Source organism: Centruroides vittatus, unplaced genomic scaffold (assembly GCF_030686945.1).
Source record: "Centruroides vittatus isolate TY-2023 unplaced genomic scaffold, ASM3068694v2 scaffold_520, whole genome shotgun sequence".
In the NCBI taxonomy this organism is placed as follows: domain Eukaryota; kingdom Metazoa; phylum Arthropoda; class Arachnida; order Scorpiones; family Buthidae; genus Centruroides; species Centruroides vittatus.
The window spans coordinates 220,739-242,735 of NW_027122712.1; the positions used below are offsets into that span (position 1 = coordinate 220,739).

A 21,997-nucleotide genomic window follows, 5' to 3' on the forward strand; every position below is an offset into this window, starting at 1 on the left:
TCCACTAATAACTTAATAAAATATGTAATTAATCTGAAACATAATAAATAATTAAATAACTTCAAATTAAAGCATTCTTGTCGATTTTATTTTAAAATGTTTTGTGTATAACTTCTTCAAAAAAAAAAAAAAAAAAAAAATACAAAAATTTTTAAAAATCATTAAATTATACAAAAAGATCAATATATCCAATATTATAAGTACAGTATTTAAAACAAATATAAATATTTTCATAAATACAGTATTTTTCAGACGAATAAAAATCACATAAAAATACCCCCTTTCATTGCGGTTGTAGGCCAATTAACCTTGCATATGTGGAATGTAGTCTTTTTAATACTTTTAACGTCTTCTTCAGGAAATACAAAGAAGAGTAAACAAGTCTAATTATAATATGATCGAGAAGCAGAAGGTATGATACGATTAGATAAAGGATGATATGCATCCCTTGGAAGAAAATCCTGATTGTAATATCCATTAGGAGGTGTCTGAAAAAACAAATAAAATATTTGTTAAAAAGATTAATAAGAATCTGTAAAACCTATAAATTCTTACACTACTTTTTATTTTATCCATTGGAATCATAATTTACAGTTTAATTTATTTTGAATGTTAGCAATTGGCAAATTTTAGTATTTCAATATATGCAAGTTCAAGTCACATACAAATACTTGTGAGTGAATATTAAAATGAATTTCTGCCCGTTCAGATTTCTTACAGTTTTAGTTAATAATCAAAAAACGGCACAAAAAGAACATAAAGGAAAGCACCATAACCTTTGGGAAAGGGAATACAAAATAATTTATATGTATTTAGTTTAGTTATACAATCAATTTTATCTTTTATAATGAAAAAATATTTGAAATTTTCATTTTTTTTTCTTATAGTATTTCAAGTTTATAATTTAGATGAATTATGGATTATTCGTTAAACTTGTTAGTTTGGTGAAGCTTCTATTAACGAATAAGACGAAGCTGTATTAAATTTCTGTAGGCCTGTATATTATAAAATTAGTTTTTTTTTTTTAATTATTCCCTCCACCTCACCAAACACTTACATTGCTAACACACATTCTTGGTTTGGGCCTTCCTGGATGGCCGTAATAATTATCTTCTCGTTCGGTTTTATTGGGATGAGGCCTTCCCGGGCGCTCGTTTGGCTAAAATAGATGAGTTTAATTAATTTTTTTTCTACCCTATTAAATCTTTTTAAATATGTCAATTCGGTTTAAATACCATATAACCATTCCCCATCGCATCGGCAATATGTGCCCATCTCACTCTGTCTTCTATCGTCAATCTGTATGTGTTTATGGGTGTTAAAGATTTGTTTCCAAAAGAAGCCATTGATGGAACTGACGCCATTTCGGCTTTATGTTGTTCTCGTTTCCATCGACGACTGTTCAGAAAACGATTATCAGAATAAAAATAAAGAATAAAATAACTCTTAAATGCTTTAAGATAATTTTCTGACATGAAAATGCAAAGCAATTTGACTTTAACTGATTATTAATTTTATTATACAGAATAATAAATTAACGTTGCACATAATACTCACTTCCAAACGCATAAACATACTAGAGTAAGAATAATTATTATGGCTGCTGCGAGAGAAGCTCCTACAGAAACACCTACAACTAAGAAATTTAAATAATTAACTTTAACAGAAAATCAGTGTGTAAATTTAATAAAAAATTAAAGTTACCTTCCCCATCGGTTTCGCATCTGTAACCAATATAATTACCTCGACATCTGAAATAAAGCATATTCAATTTGATATCAAAAATAAATGATCGAAACAAATTTAATATTTTATACTCACTTGCATTCTGTTATTCCGTTTGAAATAATGCAGATACCATGGTTATTACAATAATCCGATGAGCAAGCTATAATAAAAAATATGGTAAGAAACATTTTATATTTCGTGAAACTATGTATAAATCTAAATATTTCTTACATGTGCATGTCTTTCCACTTTTTCTTTGATCATTTGGATTCTTATCCATAAATCCTGCATTACAGAAGCAACGGAAACTTCCAAATAAATTTTTACAATAACCATTAGAAGAACAGTCATTTAAACTGGCATCTGCACATTCGTTCAGATCTAAAATAAGATTAAGTGTATTTAGCATTAAGTGAATATCGCATGCAATGATTTAACTACAATTTATACTATCAAAATGTAGTCGCTGAGCTTTGAATTTGTACAGAATGTTTTGGAACCGCTTCTTGTCCGATTGTTCAAAATTATTTGTAAAGACTGCCGTTTAAAATCAGATCTATTATATCGAGACAAGGAAACATGTAGATAAAAGGAAAACAAACTGATTTTTTTTATATTTTCTATGTATATAAGTTTATACAGTAGAGAGTCGTTTATCCGAACACCGGTTATCCGAACGCTTTGCAGTCGGACTGTCGTGCTGAATGGAACTTTTTCGATACTATATTTACTTCCAAAGTATAATTTTTATATTTTTCAATATATTTATTTTGTTTGTAGAAAATAAATAAATAATTTTTAACGATACAATAGCGTCGATTATTATTATAAAAATTTTCGTTACGCTTAAAATAGACGAAAATTCAACACGAAGCGACAGGCAACAGAGAAAAATTTCAACATCGGACAGGATAATATATTTTTTCGTACATAATCGGTTATCCGAACCCCAGTCCCCAATTGATTCAGATAAACGACTCTCTACTGTATATGTGAAATGCAGTCCAATTATTTATAATATTAATAGTAATGAAATTCCAAAACGTTAACAAAACTAATATATACAGTCTAAAATTCAAATATTATAATACAGTATTATAATAAAAATATTAATAGAATAATTGTTACATTATAGTTAAAACAATTAAGATATTTATTAATAGTAATGAAAATTTAAAGGTTATTAAAAATAAATTTATTTTAAGAATTTGACTTTTTAATTTTTTACAAGGTCAATGTTACCCTTGGTGCCAAGGTGGCGGCTCGTCTCTGATTCCAGCAAGAAAACAGTGGGACGCACGTTCTAACCTAACCTAACCTATTCTAATAAATTACCATAATTATTAGCAACCAAATTATTAGAATAGATTAGGTTAGGTTATAACGTGCTTCCCACTGTTACCTTGCTGGAATCAGAGACGAGCCGCCATCTTGACACCAAGGGTAACATTAACCTTTTACAAGAATGTGCTGTTATTATTTTCCACAAGTATTTCTCCCTATCATAATTTACATAGAATATTTTGAACATAACTTATTTACATAGGAGATTTACAAATATTTGTTCTATGATTTCCTTTAATAACACGTTTTGATTTTTTATTTTTACAAATACAATTAATCTTTCTCCTGAAAAATTGATCATTAGTTTTATAGTGCATTTAATCCATTTCTACATTGAGCACATTTTTTATTTATGTAAACTAAATTCCAGCATTGATAGTAACTTTAGTATTTCTCACGTTCTCTGTAATGAGTAGTTTTTCTTTCAAAACTTTTTACTAAATATTCATTTCCTTTTTAGCTCTATATAGATTACTTCCCTTTCATTTTAAAAATATAAATTATTGTTTTAATTTTTAGAACTCGAGAGATTTAAACGATAAAGATTCGTACAAACCTTCTATGGCAGGTACAGGGTTTAATGGACCATCCACATATAATTGACTCTCACCAATATTTTGATTTCTACTCGATATAACTTTAACCATTTCTTGTCTGATTTTTTGTCTCAGAATAGACGATTTGGCTGTTTCGTCAAATAGTATTGTGCTATTGACAATCAGTTTGCTTCCTAATGAATAAAATTTATTAATTTTGGTTCCCATAAAAGAACGGGCAAACGATGTATAAGAGAATAAAGAATTGATCTGAAAAGAAAATTTGGAAATTATTTCTGCTTTATGCATAAGAAAATTGCTTTTCAAGTACAATATTCGTATTTTCAATAAATTATCATACATTATTCTCAACAACTATTAAAAAAAACTAGTTTTGTCAACTTACAGCTTGTCTAGCTTCATATTCCATCTGCTGATATATTTGATTGTTAGGATCTAAGTAATTTCGATTAAAAATTATTTTTTGATCGCCGATTCGGTCAATTCTGATCGATACCAAAACAGAAACGACACCTATTAAAAATTGTAAATAAAAATCACTTTTGTATTTAGCTAAATTTTAAAAAAAATCGTCATATGAAAATAATAAGCTGTTGTAAGACGTCGAAATTAAATAATATATACATATATATATATATTTAACCTTTCTTTAACCGAGTTGTGATATTCTGTATTCTTAACACATTCAGAAGTTATATCATGCAGTAAAACAATTAACCTTTTACCTTGACAAGGCCCTCTAGGAAATGTTCTTGCGTAACCGGGTCGACATTGACACGAACTGATTCCCTGTTCTGCTTTACAATATTCATTCAAACTATCGTCACAAGTTGTATCATCGCCAACAATGCACGTGTCGATTCTGAAATAAATAAACAATAACATAAATAGATTTTAATTTTTAATAAATAACCTTCAATATCTTGTATTACAGACGTGTCTCAGAACATTTCTCAGAACATTTTAAAGGAGTTCTGAGAAATATTTTGCTACTTTTTTCTTATATCATTGCGCAAATTAATTATTGCACAATTCTTTTTTACTTATCTACTTGATATAGCAACATCTATTAGGTATTCAAAGGTCATAGTTTGAGAAAAATAGTTATTTGGATAAAAGTAATTGAAATTAAATTTAAAAATCATGTGTTAAAAAGGAGCATTGCAGAATTTTCTGTCCCCGTTACATACTCTTCTGGTGTATGACTTTTTAATTACTTCGCACAAAATAAGAGAAAAAGAAAGGAATATTTTACATAAGTGGTTTTCGTAGCAATTTTTTAAATTTCGACAGTTTTCAAGTATTTAGATTTAATATCTTTGATTTAATTCTACGCCGTTTCTAATTAAAATTAATTTCAATATTATAAAAATAAAAAAATATATATTCAAATGTCACTTTCTCTATGTGAACTAAAAATTTTGCTTCCTCAAATTCTCACTGAAAATCATACTGCAAGATAAACAATGATAAAAAAAAAAAAAATAGCTATTGTAGAATTAGAGTTTTTATGCTTTTCCAGTTCAACAAACGAGTAGTTACTTCATATCCCAAACTATCAAAACAAAAAAAAATTTTTTTTGTTACGCAAAAATGCTTCTTGATAATAACAATTCTTTCCATTTAATCAAGTTTAGTTCTTATAAGTCTCTCTAAATAATAATAATAATAGTTATTTCCTGTGGACTATGTGAATCAACCGATATTTTCTGGGGCGACCATATATGAACAATAAAATATTTCATGACTTTCACGCTTCAAAATATCTGCTAAAGACAGAAAGAATTCTGAAACGATCCTTTTATCATAAAGACCAGTTGTGTTACACGTGCCTTAGGACATTCACCCGAAATCACTAGCCCATCATCCATTATCGCAATTGCTGCATTTTTACAATAAACCACCACAGTTAAAACTTTTCTATGTATTTATTAACGAAATCTTCGAAATAAGTAAATAAACACGTATATATTAAGTTAACAGATAACTCAGATAAGTGTAGTTTCAAACAAGTCTTGACACTACACTTATCTGAGTTACATGAAGTTTTTATAAGATTTAAGTTTTAAATGACTACAAAATCCATCTAAATAAAATAACGTGCAAACTCTGCAATCTAAAACGGCTTCATTATTTAATCTAAAGCTATGAAATTAGTTAATTAAAATGGCTACTAATAATTCATTCGAATAAAATTCGAATTTAGACAACCGATTAAGTATGAACTCGAAAAATTTAATATTGATTTACTAAATTATTAATTAGTAAAATATGTATCAGATACAGTATAGAATCTTTGAATATCACACAATATTTAATTTATAAAGTAAATATTATATTAACGAAAATTTGATTAAGTATTAGTTTCTGAATTACAGAGTTAAATACACAATCAGTGCAGAATGAATCTTGTATGTATTCTGCATCACTAAAGATGACTCATTCTTTTACCATCTGTAAGTCAATTTACTGGTTAGGAACCGTTTTGGTCAATAGGAAACGACTGAAATTTTCGAAAAAATAGTCTTCGGTCTGTTACTGATAATTCTTGAATAGAAATCACACCCACTATAATCACATTATAATGTATTTAAATACAGAAGTCCCTCGTTATATCGCGGTTTTTTTTGGTCCCCAAATTTTAAAAGCACTCGAATCAATAGATTTTAAATTACCGATTGCCACTGAATTTCTTTTTGCAACGAAATACCGTATTTTATTCCTACCATTGTCTTTGAAACTACCACTACAAGCGAAACAATACATTTGCCAAGATCTAAATAAGCAAAATAGGTAGACAGATCACTTATTATTTATGTTTCCTGTTATATTAAAAGGTTTATTTATTGGTTTTAAGTACCGTCTCCTTATTTACGAGTTTCATAAGATTCCATAGCTCGTATAATCTGTTTAGTAAAAACCCAGAATTTTTAGTACTCGTTTATATCGCGCTTTTCCTTTGTCTCCCGACAAGCGCGTTATAACGAGAGGTTACTGTATTTAAAAATAAGAAAACAGTTCTTTATATTAATTTAAACTTACAATTTGAGGTCATTTATTAGATAAATAAATAAAATTCATAATAAAAGTAATAACAAACCAATTAGTAGAATAAAAATCACACTTAAAAATTTGAGTAATGTAAGAATTTAAAAGGAGAAAATTCAATTCTATATTCTTTTAACAAAAGTATGGGGCTATTTTCATAACTGAATTAGTTTTAAGGAAATTTATTTACATTTGAAATAATTTCTGATAATTCTATCAAATAAAATAGTGACTTGTAAAATTTAATTAAAAACTTCATTAATGTTAAATGCATGTTTTGCACTCTTCTATGCTTGTCACGCTTACGTATATCATTCACATTTCTAAATTTGTCAGTGTCTAAATTATGCCTCTAATGAATAGAATCATTTTGTTGACTAATAAACTGTCTAACAACTGACATCAATAAAAAGATGAGTCATCTTTAGGGCGCAGAGTTCATACAACTGGATATAAGATTCAACCGAGGGTAATGACATTGTATAACTGCTTGGCAATTCATAATAGAAAAAGAATTTATGTTTTTAATTTAATATTACTTCAGTATAATTCTTAATTTAAAACAATCTTAAAATATTTCTTTTAGATATTTGGCTATATTATAATATAATAATATTTTTAAACTATAAAATAATTTGAAGCTTTATACGCTACACAAATTTCATTTCTAAATGAATCGTCAATTAGCCAAATAAATTTTTACTTTAAAGTCTACAACAAAACGACATTATATTATATTATTGATATTTAATAAAGATATGATATGATATATTATGGCTACTATCCTTATTAACTTAGACTTTAATAATTATTCTATTCGGAATTAGAGATAACTGGAATAACAAATACGAGTATTTCATTAAGTTAAGGTAATACTACTGTAGTTTAACTTGGATGAATCACGGAGAAACTAGTAGGAAAAAATTATATTTAGTGAAAACTCATCATTTCTAGAACAAAATACTGCAAAAAGCAACGATTTTTTTCTGGGAAATTAGTAGAAATGTAAATATACAATGAGACAGCAAATACACTACAGAACTTCTTTAGAAATTTAATCATTTTAAAACAAAATCTGACGAAATCATTGAAAGAATACCATTCGTATTGATAAAGGTCTATAACTATTAATTATATTTCAAAAATGCGATGATTATATATTTCTCTTTTTATATATGTCAAACTGTCGAAAAGTCCTTATTAATGAGCTTGGGCCCCAACACTAAGTGGCCGGAGCTAGTTCGGCTTCCAATAATGCCTTAAGGCAAGGATGGGCAACCTGCGGCCCCCGGGCCGCATGCGGCAAAAATTAGAGTAGATATTATATTCATAAGCGCAATATAGTTCACTCTCTGTGAACTATAGTTTCCGGAGTGGAGAGGAAAACAAGACGTGTGATTTTGTTAGATTTGACTGGAGTGCTTGACCTAGTCATGCTTACAGCTGTCGAAAAACATCATACAAGTAAACAAGTAGGATGACCGCCCGCACTCGGGCCAGGCGGACGTAAAATTAAGCTTCTCCCAATGACCAAGAACTTTGATTGATTTTCCTCCAAGAAAATTGAGATTGGAGAAAGGGTCGGAGAGAACAAAAGTGGAGTAGAGCTCGGAGTTGATAGCACAAGATTTTCAGATACTTTGTAAGCCTGCTGAAGATAGAAAGAGAGATTATATTCCACTGGGAAAGACGCCTCGGTACGGATGAGATCTGAGAATCAAATGAGGTGAAGACAAAGCCAATCTACTCTAAAGATTCTCTTGCAAGCTTGAGAAGACGGAAGTTGAAGAGAAAGCTTCCATTTCTTTAGAATTAGCGCCCATGCTTATGATGCTTATTATTTATCAAGTATATATATAACTTTATTAGTTTAGAAGAAAACTTTAATGTTGTGAAAAATAAGATGGCATAAATGAATGATGCTAGTGATTTTTTCGAGATAACAAATTCCCATTAGAATAAAAATAAATTTTATAAGATTATTAAGCCATTAATGAGATACGATCTACAGCTTATATTAAAGAAAGGACAGATTAGGAAAAACAGGATAGCCAAGATGAGAATACTTAATGGAACGAAATAGGTTAATATTAAAAGTTGAATCAGTAGTCAACATATAGATGATAAAATGAGGGACAATACACTTTTAGATTAAACAGTAGTGAATAACCATGTGAGACTGCTGGCCTTAGGGTTTAATATAAGCAAAAATAGGCTGAGTCAAATCAACAAGGACAAGAACAAGTACTAAGTATCGTCATAACACTTTTTGTACAAAAAATTGATATGGTTGCCTCCTACGTGAACACATGATGCTGCATAACGATAACTCACGTTGAGCAGCTCTGTCGGGAGCGAAGTCCATCCTTGAACAAGAGCATATTAAGCTCCTCTCTAGAGCAGGAATTTCACTCAAACGCAGCAAAGGGCCAGTCAAATACATGTATATCAGACGGGACGAATTCAATATTATTCGGTAAACCAAAACATGCTGTAAATTAAAAAAAGCTCTAACAAAGGCCTTTACGACAGTTAGGCTTAGATGTTTAAATTTTTTTGCTTTAATCCCACAAGATGTTATAAACATTGATTTTTAGAAAAGAAATCATAAAGGATGCGGACCGAATATGAAACCTTAACGGGCCGCCAGTTTGCGACCAATGCTGTAGAGCAGCGTTTCTCAAAGTGGGCGATAACGCCCCCTTGTGGCCGTCAGCAAATCTAGAAGGCGCTGGAGGCAGGGTACTGAACGGTGACCAAAGGCAAAAGTTGGGGTCACTGACAGCCGTTCCCTTTCCTCTGTTAAACGGATAAGAGGAAAGATCGCGTTTCCAGATGTTGAGAACAATGTATGGTAAGGGTACAAAGTGTGAGATTCATAGAAAAGTTTTCCTAAGAATATTTCCAATCCTTTCTCACACAAGAGAAAATGGGTTAGGTGGCGTTGGGTATAACTTTATGGAACAAAGGAGGCGGTGAATCAAAAAAGTTTGGGAATCACTGCTCTAGAGTCTAGAGCGTTTCACACATGATCTATGGAATTTAAGTCTACAGATCCTACTGGGGATTCCACTCGACGAATATTTTCACTGTCAAGAAAGTCATTGACGAGCCTTATCGTCTACGAAAATAAAATCTATATCCATAACACCTCGAAAAAGTTTTATATGGAATTCCAGACCCTTGTCAAGAGTGCAAGGTGCAGGGATTCAAAATCTCTCACCGTTGCAAAAACGAAGACTCAATGGAGCATATTTATAAGAATTTGAGTATAAACTGATACAGTATAGGCTACATACGTCGTAATATAAAATGGTAAAAAATTTTTAAAGTAAATAATTTTATATTAAAAATTTTAATTAATGAACAGAATTATACATCGTAATTTCTTCGTCCGATGGTTTTTTTTATTTTCTAATTTTTGAAGACAAATTCGCCCAAAATAGGGATCACCATTTATTACTTTTGCGTCCTAGACGATACATTTCCGGCGACCGACCTTCTTTTCTAAGCTACTAGCCGTCAAAAGGTTAAAAAAGTTTTTTTGTTAAAAAGGCTTTTTTGTGTTTTTTAAATGACTTTTTTTAACTTTTTGGCGGCTAGTTAGTAGCTTAGAAAGGAAGGTCGGTCGCCGGAAATGTATCGTCTAGAACGCAAAAGTAATAAATGGTGATCCCTATTTTGGGCGAATTTGTCTTCAAAAATTAGAGAATAATACATGTCACAGCTCAGATTTTATGCACGATAGGGTAGACCGGGGCTATTTGAATTATTTCAATCACAGGACTACTCGAGTCAAAATAAGAAAAATGTCCACTGATATGAACACCGGGGAGGTTGGAAGCAAGCAGTAGTTGTCGAAACCAGTCCATTTTGTTTTGTTTCCAAAGCTGTTTGTTTTTATACAAGTAATTTCGCATCAAATATGCCTTGTGAGGTTCTTCCTTTCAATTTAAATTGTGTTATAACTTTGACCAAGTAATTTATAAGCACTTCTGAGTGCGCGTAACCAAAAATGTCAGAGAGTCCGTGTAGAGAGAGTCAGATAGAACATGCACTTGATGAAATGCGGTAGTTAACCACATTTGTGCTAGAAATATAAACAAAGAGTATCACGAAATGTGTGGGAGCTATAAACAATTTATATGTGACAAATAGCTTTAAAATAATTTCTTTGTTACTTAGCAATCACTTTATATATTGTTTTATTTTATGCTTAATAAATTTATTTATTACAACATTTGACTCTAATATCAATAATGCATTGTTCATTTATCATTTCATTTACTTTTTAAATGTTATTGGTTTAATAAAAATAAGAAGATATACACGACCCAAATAGCCCAGTCTACTTACGTGTTCTGACTGTACTTTTAAAACTTTGAAAGTACACGTACACGTACAGAATTTCTAGAAACATTTTTCTCTAACATACAAAACTCCTTGACAAATTTCAGAAATTTACGAGAAAAGGCACAAGAGTTATTAAGCTTTAAAATGGGGAAAAATCAAGCCCCCCATACACTAACATCCATGCATACAGGAAAAATCCCCAAGTTTTTTTTTCTATTTCTCGACTTTTAAAGGTTCTCCGAGTCTAAAACTGTAAAAATCTTGGAGAGGGGTCATTTTTTGATAGATTAACCTATATATATATATATTACAGACGGGAAAGTAAAATTTCGAATTGGATCTGCTGGTTAAACGAAACACAAAGCTCACATAGGTCCTTATTTTGTGGTGGCATAATTTATTTTGTGTATTACAGTATGAATGGTCTGGCCTGCCCGTAATGACAAAATTACTATTACACTCGGAACCATCTAATAGGCAAAGAATGAGTAATAAAATTCCAACATTAAATGCCTGTTACGAATCTCAATTTATCTAAGTCTGCAGGAAATAATATATTACAATCATACTTTTAAATTATTTATAGAATTATGTATTTAGTTTAAAATAAATATGTTGTTGACTACGATAAAATTCAAAACATAATATAAATTTACCTGATTATTGGAGGATTAACTCGAGGCCTCCCTGGTCTTAAAAGAGTAGGATGTTTTTGAGAAGGCGAATTATTTCCATTGTTTTCATCTGCCACATTTATTCCTGCAGCAGCAATTTGAACATGACCATTTGGTTTACTAGTTGGCTGAGATGGTATCTGTGCACCTATGAAAGGTCTTACTTCCTCTATATCCACAGGTATAACATAAGGACGACCTGTAGCTGGTCCTACAGATGATGACGATGATGTAACCGTGGAACTCTCAGATTTTAAAGTTCCGGATCCTAAAAGAGTTACAATTACTTCATCTATTTCTGCCGCTTCTTCATTAGGTGCTTCGTAATCTGGCATAGGAGACGTATGATCAATGTTTTCATTTGGCACATAGACGGAATCTGTATTGGAGCGCGTGGAATGTTCTACAGGAAAATCTCTTGTAACATCTGAATGTTCAATTGAATTTACTATGGTTATATCAAAAACGGAAGGTTCTGTGATAATTGATAATCCAGTAGTGTTCGCTGAAAATTCTGGCTTAGCTTTAACTGTAGGACGATCTATTAAAGGCACCCAATCTGTAACAGGGCCACTAGGAACTTCAGATTGTAAGCCAATACTTTTCGATATTTGTTTAATTGATACTGAATCTTCAATACCTAAAATCTTTTCTGAATCATGAATAACGGATGATATTTTAATGATACTTGTAGATAAGGACGGATTTTCAGAGCGACTTTTAAACACATTTAAAAGACTACTACTCATCAAATCTGGTAATACAGAAGTTTTTGTTACAGTTTCAACATTTTGTTCTAAGGAATCTAACTCGATAGATGATTTCAAAGGAAGAATTGTTGAAACAAAAGGCGATTGAGTAATAACATGATCAGGAATTGAAGCAGTAGGATAAATTTTGGGACTTATTGATACTGATTTATCAGAATTTAATGGATATATTTTTGCCGGTCCTCTGTCATTTTTTCTAGATGGATAAACCGATTTTTCCTGATGCGGAATCCTCGAAACATGTGTTTCATTTGATTCGGCGTCACCATCAAAAAGATGAATAATTCCACCAATAATATCATATAAAGAAGGAACTTTGTCTTTTGATTGTTTACCAGAAATTCTAATAGGAGAAGTTACATCTAAAGGAGGACTCCATGTGATATCAGTAGAGTATTGCAATTCACTACGAGCAATGGTCGGTGTTGGAGATATTTGCTGATATGTTATTTTAGATTCAGATATCGGAGTATTTAAATGAGGAGATTTTTCTAAATTTGAATACTGCATAGACGACAATTTTAACGTTACAATGGGTACGTTCGAAGAATGCTGATCATTTGATAAATATCGAGTTTTTGATTTCGTGATAGATATGTAAGCAGGTGTAGGAGAAATTAAAGGCTGAGTTTCTAAATGAATTTCAGAAGATGATTCTGCGGTTATTTGTGAAGAAACAAGTTGAACATATTTGGTAGAAACACGTACAGGCATTCGGGAAGAATGAAGATTTTTCGATTCTTTAAGTACAGGAGTAGAGTGTAATTGAACAAACTCTCTGGACGTTCGGGAAGAGCGAATTTGTTCATTTTCTGATTTTATCCGAGACGAAATCATTTGCTTACTTTTTAATTGAATTTGAGAAGACTGAATATATTGACTTTCTGGTTGAGCGCGAGAACTAATGTGAAAGCTTACTGTATTCATAATAGAAGATTGGATATAAGGACTTTCTGGCTGAGTTCTAGAAGAATGAATCTCTAGTTGCTTTGTAGAAGAGTGAAATTGCGATGTATCCATTTTAGCTGAATTGGGACTTGAGAACATATCGACCTGAACTGAACCTGAAAAATGTAAACATAAGGTAATGTTTCCACTGTTTGCATTGAATTTACTTTATTTTATTAATATTGAATAGACCTTATATATATATATAACTTTAACATACAACTTGATATTTATAAATCGTTTGAAAAACGCGAACATTTTTCATAAATATAAACAACAACAAAATGATGATAATAATGCTATTTGTAACGTGAGTAATAGATTATAGTACTGCTCGGTATATATATTATAATTTACAACGTGTAAGCAGTACAATATAAGCCTAAATAATAATGTAAAAGTTATTCGTGCTTGCAAAATAGAGAGCTAAAAACTTTAATACATATGCCGTATTAAAAGTAAAATGCTTTGTCGCCGCACACAAATAATGTAATTTTTAAAATTAATTTTATTTACGATTTGAAAATTCCAAAATAAATTTTAAACCGTTTCTTAAACATTGTTTTAATTTTCAATTGATTTGATTTTAACTTAATTACTTAATTTTACTTTTGTTTCGGTTTTGGTATAAAAAACAGAGTTTTAATTATTATTTCCAGTTTCAATTTATCTAGTATTAATTTAGTTTTAGTTATAATTCTTTTTAATAATTATAATTTTTATTTATTTGATTTTGCCTGAATTTTTTGAACCCTTAAATACATTTTAATTAATTGCAACTTTTTTTTTTCTTTTGCGACATAATTATAGAAATTTGTTTTAGTGTTGTTTTGCACAAAAGATCATCAAATTTAAATTATAGGAGAGTTCATATTGATTGAACTATTAGGTTATCTAGTTATTATTAATATTAAAATATATTAATGTGTAAAAGAACTTTACAAAATAGTTTTAAGTTTATATAGTATCTAAATTTCGGTAGAAGATTGAAGATATTTGTGTAATGTTCTGAAGAATCGGAATTCAAGTTTAACTCTGATCTTCCAGGATTTTTAGGTACCCCAAGTTCCATTAGGAGCCTGATTGACCCCATAACGAGCATAAAATAAAGACAGTCTTGACGACTACAAGACGATGAGTAAAAAACGGTGTCCCGAACATTGTAATTCCTTTATAAAATCTTGCGGTTAAAATCAAATTTTATTCATTTAAACTTGATATTCGTCTTCTATAACTATTGTGATGAATTTATAAAAGTTAAAAATAACGTTTAAAGGACACATCTTAAGTTTTATGAACTTGATTGTGTTAGTTAAATAGGATATTACTGTATATTGTTAGATCTATGTAGATTGCCAGCTCGAACGTTTTTTATTGGTGAAACGTAAAGTACAGGTGATTTACTCGGGAATGAACACTTATGTGGAGTATCTTCCTATAAAACAAAAAGGTGAGAATGAACACAAACGGAACGATTCTTCATTTTACGATGTAGCAGTAGACCAAAGTATGTTTCAAATTACATGCTATTCAAATATGACTGTGCAATCAAAGCGTATTGAACAAAGTAAGTGTTCAGTCTCGAGTGAATCATCCTGTATCATGGTAACTACCTTCAAATTCTAATCTTTCTTAGAAAAAGTCTTTAATCGCGTTGTTTTTGTTGTTCCGTAAAATCGGTAAAATGTTTACAGAAGCTTAACAATGAGCGAAAGCGATAATTTTTCTTATACTCTGATATTTTACCACAGTGTATAGCATGCATCGTAATTTTCAGCTAAATTTTTAAGTACAAAAAAGTGTGTCTTATAAGCCGAAAAAAACGATAATTGATTTTCTGAATGTAGGCTGTATGTGTGTGTAAACTGAATCTCAAAAATTGTTATTCCACGAATACGGAATTGACAGAATACATTTGATAACTAGTCCATCACAAGTTAAATATACGATGATGCACACCCAAACTCAAAGATTGAGAAAATTGGGTGTAGATAATATTACGTTGCTGTAACTACGAGAATTTAAGTGTTTTATAACAAAATTACCGATTTTATCGGAGAACTGACTGATAATATCGTAATTTTATCAATCAGGACAGCTGACTTGTAATATAACAACTTGTTATCTATAAATAATGGATAATAAACAAGACCGTCGAGAAGGAGAGCTGGAGATTTTTCTTGGGCCCGGAGAACACTTAAGAGGTTCATAGCGGTTCCCATCTCTATAATATTAATGTTATTTTTACCAACAAAAAATAAAATCTTTAAGACTACTTTTTATTAATAAATAAATATTTTACATATTTCATTTGTTCGACGAAAAATGTCAAAAGAGGGAAGCTCTACACTCCGTACACCATACAAGCGCTCAACGACCTGGTTTAAATAATATATGCTTTCGCTCAATTTTAAGTATATTTTTTGATAATAATTCTAGAATGTTTTATCATATTATAGGCTTTTCTTTAAAACAAAGGAATAAATTTTGATGTTCTGGATCGAATTTAATAATAGTCCATTCAAAGATTTTCTTTGATAAAGCAACAGTACTTATTAAATTTTTGTCAATATAACCATTATCTCATATTTCTCTAGTGTTTTAGGCTAGTTTTTCATATTTTTTTGTAAATCGTTTATATTATCACCGTTATATTTTGCATAACTTTAAAAATATTATGATTTATCTTTTATAATCTTGTTGATAAACACACCTTGTTGTTAATTTTCAGATTTTTAAATCAAATCTTATTAATTTAAAAACAAATACAAATCTATGTGTGGAAAGTTGCTATTATAGAAATTTACACAAACTTTTCTGTTGAAGATTCATTTAATCTGTTTCTTAGAAATCTTGTTTTTATTAATAGACATTTCAAAAGATAGAGCTAATTAATCTATATTTAGAAAAGCAAAAATAATCTTATCTAAAAGATCTACTTTCGTGTGTAATCTTAAGATTTTGGCAATATGACGTGCCAACACGCTCTTGTGTTACGCTTATCTTCAAACTTCATGCAAAGATGTAATTCGTGTGACTTTTAATCAATACGAATAACTTAATATAGAAACATAACAAAGGTTACGATTTAATAGGTATTTTCTCTCAAGCAAATATGCAATTATTTTGATCACTTGTGATTGCAAAAAACAAATTACTTTTAATTAACTAAATTATTTATTTGGATTCTTGTAGTGAGTTTTGTCCAAAAACAATTGATGATAAGATAAAAATAACCATAGACCAAAAATAGCATCTTGTGTAATGGATCTGACCTTTGGTTCAAAAAAATTAGCCTACACAAATATACTTCAATGTAATTTGATAACAGTTGTTTCATTGAAAAGTAAAAGAATTTACCCAACAAACCAGACACTAATTTCAGTTTGATTTCACAAAATTTTTCTATTCTTAACAACGTTGTTATTTAAAAACGTTTTTGTGACCCCCCCATTGAATGCTTGAAGAAAACTCTTCATAGAAAACTTTTATAATTATGATCTACTGTACGGTACAATGACAAAATACTAATTTACGAAGAACATTTACATTTTCTTCAGAAGACTGCTAATTTGTTCTTTATTGAATCGAAAATTTCTTTTCTATTTTATAAAGGCTCCTATATTCTCAATGCAAAAAGAACTCATTACTGATTAACTAATAAGAAAATGTACAGTACATATCAATTCAATAATTATTTGATATTACATTTGTATAAATATAAAACTTATATACAAAATAAGTCTAAACATTTTCTAGAATTCTCGTCAATAAAATTACGTTTAGAAAACAGAAAAAAACTAATTGAAAAATATCAATACCATGGCTAAACAGCTATCAAATCATTTACACATTTCAATCACCACCCTTCAGTTTTGTAATATATAGTCACTTTGACTATATATCTACTGAAATAAAGATTAATATCGAGTATAATTTTGTGTCAATAGTCTACTTTATACAGATGAGATAGGAAACCAATTCGCCTTGATCGTTATGGCGATACTATAAGTATTGTGATTTATTCAATAAACATTCGACATAACTGATTTAATAATTTTAAGAAAATATATTTTCTACTACGTTAGAATCTATAAAATAACATTACGTTATGCTCTTGTAATTAGTCCTAGACATAAAGATAAGCGTAAAAATAATGAGGTTCAAATATACAGAGTGCAGAGTCAATGAAAAGTTTTTTTAATCGTTACAGATTGAATGATGATGCTGAGTAAGGAAGATCGGGTAGCGATAATTTTCCTTTGTGGCCGAGAAGAACGGACACAAAGAGAGATGGCACGGAATTCAATTTGAAGAATCCAGAGAAACCGACATAACACAGCTTGGTTCAGGAAATTATAACTTTCTAAAGTTATTTTTAAAACTAGAATTTTCTGCTCTTTAGATAGGTAGACCGTTGGGGGAAAAATCCATTTCAAACAGAATCAACGAGTTTTCCTTATAGAAATTTGACATTAACTTCAAGTCAATGATGCATAATCGCAAGTGATTAGGCGGAATCCATGTTTTTTATTCATTGTAGAAAAGTCGAAGTTTGTTCTATACATCAAATACGATATTTGATACGTACAGTACGCTTACCTTTTTAAAATCAAACGGACGTTGCTTCAATGGCAGAATTAATATTTCTCTCTATGATTAAATAGAGAGAAATATAAAAATTAAACTCTCTTACAAATAAGTTTTAGAATATCTTACAATTAAGTTATAAAACAAATATATATATATATATATAGGCTACATATTGTATATGTAATTTAATATAAAATTGAATAAATTAGTGGATTTTTTAAAATACAAATAACTAGTTCTTTTCTTATTAATTTCGATCATTATGTCATGATATTTATTAACGTTTTATTCTTTTACTGATATATCTAATATTTTAAATTAATTGTAAAATAAAGCAGTTTTTAACTGGATACGTCAGTAATAAAAAATCTAAATATTGTACAGTTACAGTAGATGTACAGTAAATAATAAAAAATCAGACATAAACAAATGCTGCTACTTTTACACACATTTAATCAAGTAGTAACAGTAAAAATATAACCAGGTAACCAAGTAGCACATTAAAATTTAATCAAGCAACCAAAAGGCACATTAAAAATACAATCTATTCTTATTATCTATATAATTTTTTTCTTATTTTATCCTGTCCTAAAAAATTTGACTGACATTTCGAACAATGGTACTATCAAAGAAGTAATTCGATATAAATTTATCATTCAAGTTTATCAATGGTCAGATTTGTTTGATAAGCACTACTTACGAGTAATATTTTTCTTTAATTAATTATTAAACAAGTTTAATTAATATCCCCATTCAAATTTTCCTTAAGGGAACAATAATGCGAGAAAGGTCAAGTTAAAAAATTAATTATCTATTTTTTAACATCATAGTAATATTAAACTATATATATTAAACATTTTTTTTTATTATATATTCAACAAAATATATTTAATTGTAGATTTATAATAGCAAAGTAAAATATATAAATTTACATTTAAAATAAATCTGCGTATTTTTATTGAGCTTTTCATTATATTTAACTAATTACGATCACGCAATTTAAATGATTTTATAATCAAAATGGATTGTAAATTACATTTAATAAATGGTAATATAGAATAATATAAACTTACTTTTCGTTTTTAATTTCTAATACTTTTCTATTTTATTTAAATAACTAAAATGAATAAAATATGAGAATTTCGATAATAAATTGTATATAATATTGTTATTTATTTTCTTTCGCAAGTTATCATCTTTACCGTGTGAAAGGTTTTATTTTTGAGCTCCTTAACTTTTTTCGGGGGAAATAATACAATAAAACAAATACCGCTATGATTAAAGAATTGTTTATAAATAACTTTTGTGTATACAAGATCATTCTTAGGTAAACGAAAATGCACCTGTTGCAACTGCCTAGTTACTACTTAGAAATATCCTAATAAACTCTCTGTTCATACACATTTAATACAAATAAGTTTCTCATTATCAAAATAATTTAATTCTAGAATTCTATTTAGTTTGTGAGGCGTACAAAATTATTATTTATCGTTAATGAATTATTAATATGGCCTCAATATTTTTTTTACTTTCATCCCGTAATGAATATAATAATATACCGATGCTTCATTAACAATATCTAATATATATATATATATATTAGTTTCTTGTCTAGAAATACATTTTAAAAATTTCTGCATTTCTAATTATATCAATTTAGACATACATAAAAATAATAATTATTATTATTATACCTCGAATAAAATTTCGCAATGGATGTATACTTTAATGGAAAAATGAACGTGTAAAGTTGTGTTAACAATAAGTTTTAGGTTTATTTTTATACGAGAGTTAAATATTATATTTCAGTATATATTTTTAGTTTTATTATATAGGTTCTGTGTCTTTTTCGGTATTTATACAAAAAACAATGAATCTTTTCAATAATGTCATCTGAAATGTTCAATTTTTAAATATAAAATGCCAAATGACTGATTTTATATTCATTATAATCGAAGCAATAAAATAAATATAGCCTTAAAAAAAAAAAAAAAAAACAGGATAAATATTTATAACAGTCAAAACTGTGAACAAAGGCCACTGACGGAAACAAACTTCTTTTCTTTAGGAAAAAAAATAAATTTTTAATAGTTTCAAAAGGGAATAATTATTTCAAATATGCCACATAAGACTTTTGAAATCAACAAAGATTTAAGGACAGAAATTTCGATATATATTTGTTATAATGTTAGGATAATGCGTGTGTAAAATATTTAAACTGAACTAATGAATTTCGCATAATAATACATTAAAATATGTTTAATAATATAATAAATATAATTACAACTTTTATCAAAGGTAAAACTTTGCTTCAGTCCTTCTTTCCGTTGTTTACACCATCCAATGGTGTAAACAACGGAAAGAAGGACTGGGTGGTGTAAACAACGGAAAGAGGGACTGAAGCAAAGTTTTACCTTTGTTAAAAATTGTAATTATATTTATTATATTATTATTAAACATAAATTATCGTCGGTTATGTTACATTCATTTTTAATTTTATTTTAAACATTAAAATATATTCATACAATTATCATTTAATTAATGGGCGTGGCGTATATTCAATAGTGAGTCCTCAGCTGGCAATAGTGACGATGATAACAATTCAAGAATTCATTACTTTAAAATATTAAACGTGAGGAATTTACTTTCTCTGTCTTTTGCCAGAAATTATCGGGAGAATGAGCACGTCTTCCTTAACTAGCCAAGCATTCAAGTGGCCGTTCGTGTGATTTCATCAAAATCAAGTTTTTAACAATAAAAATGAAGCAATTTCAGTTTTAACTTACATTATATTTATCTAAAACAGTCACCACGAACATTTTTAATAAAAATGTGCTATTAACTTCTACAAATAATAATATTGTCATTTCATTTTATAGTTTTAAATATTATTTCATTTAATTACTTTAATTTATATTTGCTTTCAATAGCTTTACATCCCATTATATATCATTTTTATATCTAATTCAGATGTTTTAGATACTTTCGAATCGTAAAACTAACATATAAAAAACATAAAACTTCGGAAAGAGAATACAATATAGCAGGATTTTCTTTATTATCCACAACTATGATGGAAAATATATTAATTAATATATAATTTCAAAGTAAATGTTAAATATTTTTTGAGTTTGAATATATCTGAATTCTCAATATATATATTGTTTAATGAAATCATTAGTTATCAGTACGATATAGTAAATGCCACTTTTGTCAATCCCACTGTTCACCATTAACAGAGATTCAGAAATTGTTCTGACGCATTCTTAGCCTTTGTTTTCTGTGTTTTTAAGCATTTATACGAATATAATTAAAAATAAAATAGTTTAAAAGAAAATTAATATTTATAATTAAATAGGTCATTATTATTATTTTCTAAAGTTTTATACTAGCTTAACTTCAATAGTGTTCCGCATTAACAAAGGATTTTAAATTCAAAAAGACTTAATGGGTTTTCGTGTTTTATGTCCTAAATGTTAAATGATTGTAAATTAGTATTAATTTTGACATAGATCTGACTTTTTAAATTATTTTACGACTCATTATCTCATTATTTACACCTGCTTTTTGTAAATAAACAATCTTATATTACTAAAAATAAATATTATTTTATGGTTTAATATATATATATATTACATATAAAATAAACTAAATTGGAAAGTTAATATACAAAACATTGATTACAATAAGACAACACAATAAAGATGACCTCTAATAGGGTGCACAACAGTGACCTTGTACGCCATCTTGAGAATCTGCACTTACCTGTCACCGGTCGTTGGCCATAAGTCGCCAATAAATTCAACAATACGAAGACCCACATGGTATATTAAATATCACATAGAACATATCCATTTTAGTAAAATTTCTGCGATTTTTAATAACATTTTCGTCTTTTGTTCTTGGACGGATATAGAAGAATTTGATGTGTGTAAGCACTCGCCGTTCGCAAACTGGTTTGCGGTGTTGTCTTTCCTGTTCA

General features: G+C 28.9%; 1 protein-coding gene across 1 annotated transcript; it reads right to left on the reverse strand.

Moving 5' to 3' along the window:
* Positions 1 to 122: 122 nt before the first annotated feature.
* On the reverse strand, positions 123 to 21,989 carry LOC136989388 (uncharacterized). Its single transcript, XM_067287507.1, has 12 exons — positions 21,781 to 21,989; positions 11,687 to 13,538; positions 4,355 to 4,491; positions 4,015 to 4,142; positions 3,629 to 3,878; positions 1,960 to 2,109; positions 1,822 to 1,888; positions 1,705 to 1,751; positions 1,558 to 1,636; positions 1,236 to 1,398; positions 1,058 to 1,159; positions 123 to 488 (listed from the first exon to the last, which is right to left on the reverse strand). The coding sequence occupies exons 1-12, from the start codon at positions 21,836 to 21,838 to the stop codon at positions 384 to 386; spliced, it is 3,138 nt and encodes a 1,045-aa protein (XP_067143608.1). The 5' UTR covers positions 21,839 to 21,989; the 3' UTR covers positions 123 to 383.
* Positions 21,990 to 21,997: the final 8 nt, after the last annotated feature.

Bases quoted from the DNA above. Each gene is read 5' to 3' on its own strand.
- LOC136989388 (XM_067287507.1), bottom strand. From the start codon at position 21,838: ATGTGGGTCTTCGTATTGTTGAATTTATTGGCGACTTATGGCCAACGA. The intron at 2,110-3,628 runs GTTTGTACGAAT...ATCTTATTTTAG, and splicing joins CCCTGTACCTGCCATAGAAG to ATCTGAACGAATGTGCAGAT. The intron at 1,399-1,557 runs GTGAGTATTATG...TTTTCTGAACAG, and splicing joins GTATGTTTATGCGTTTGGAA to TCGTCGATGGAAACGAGAAC.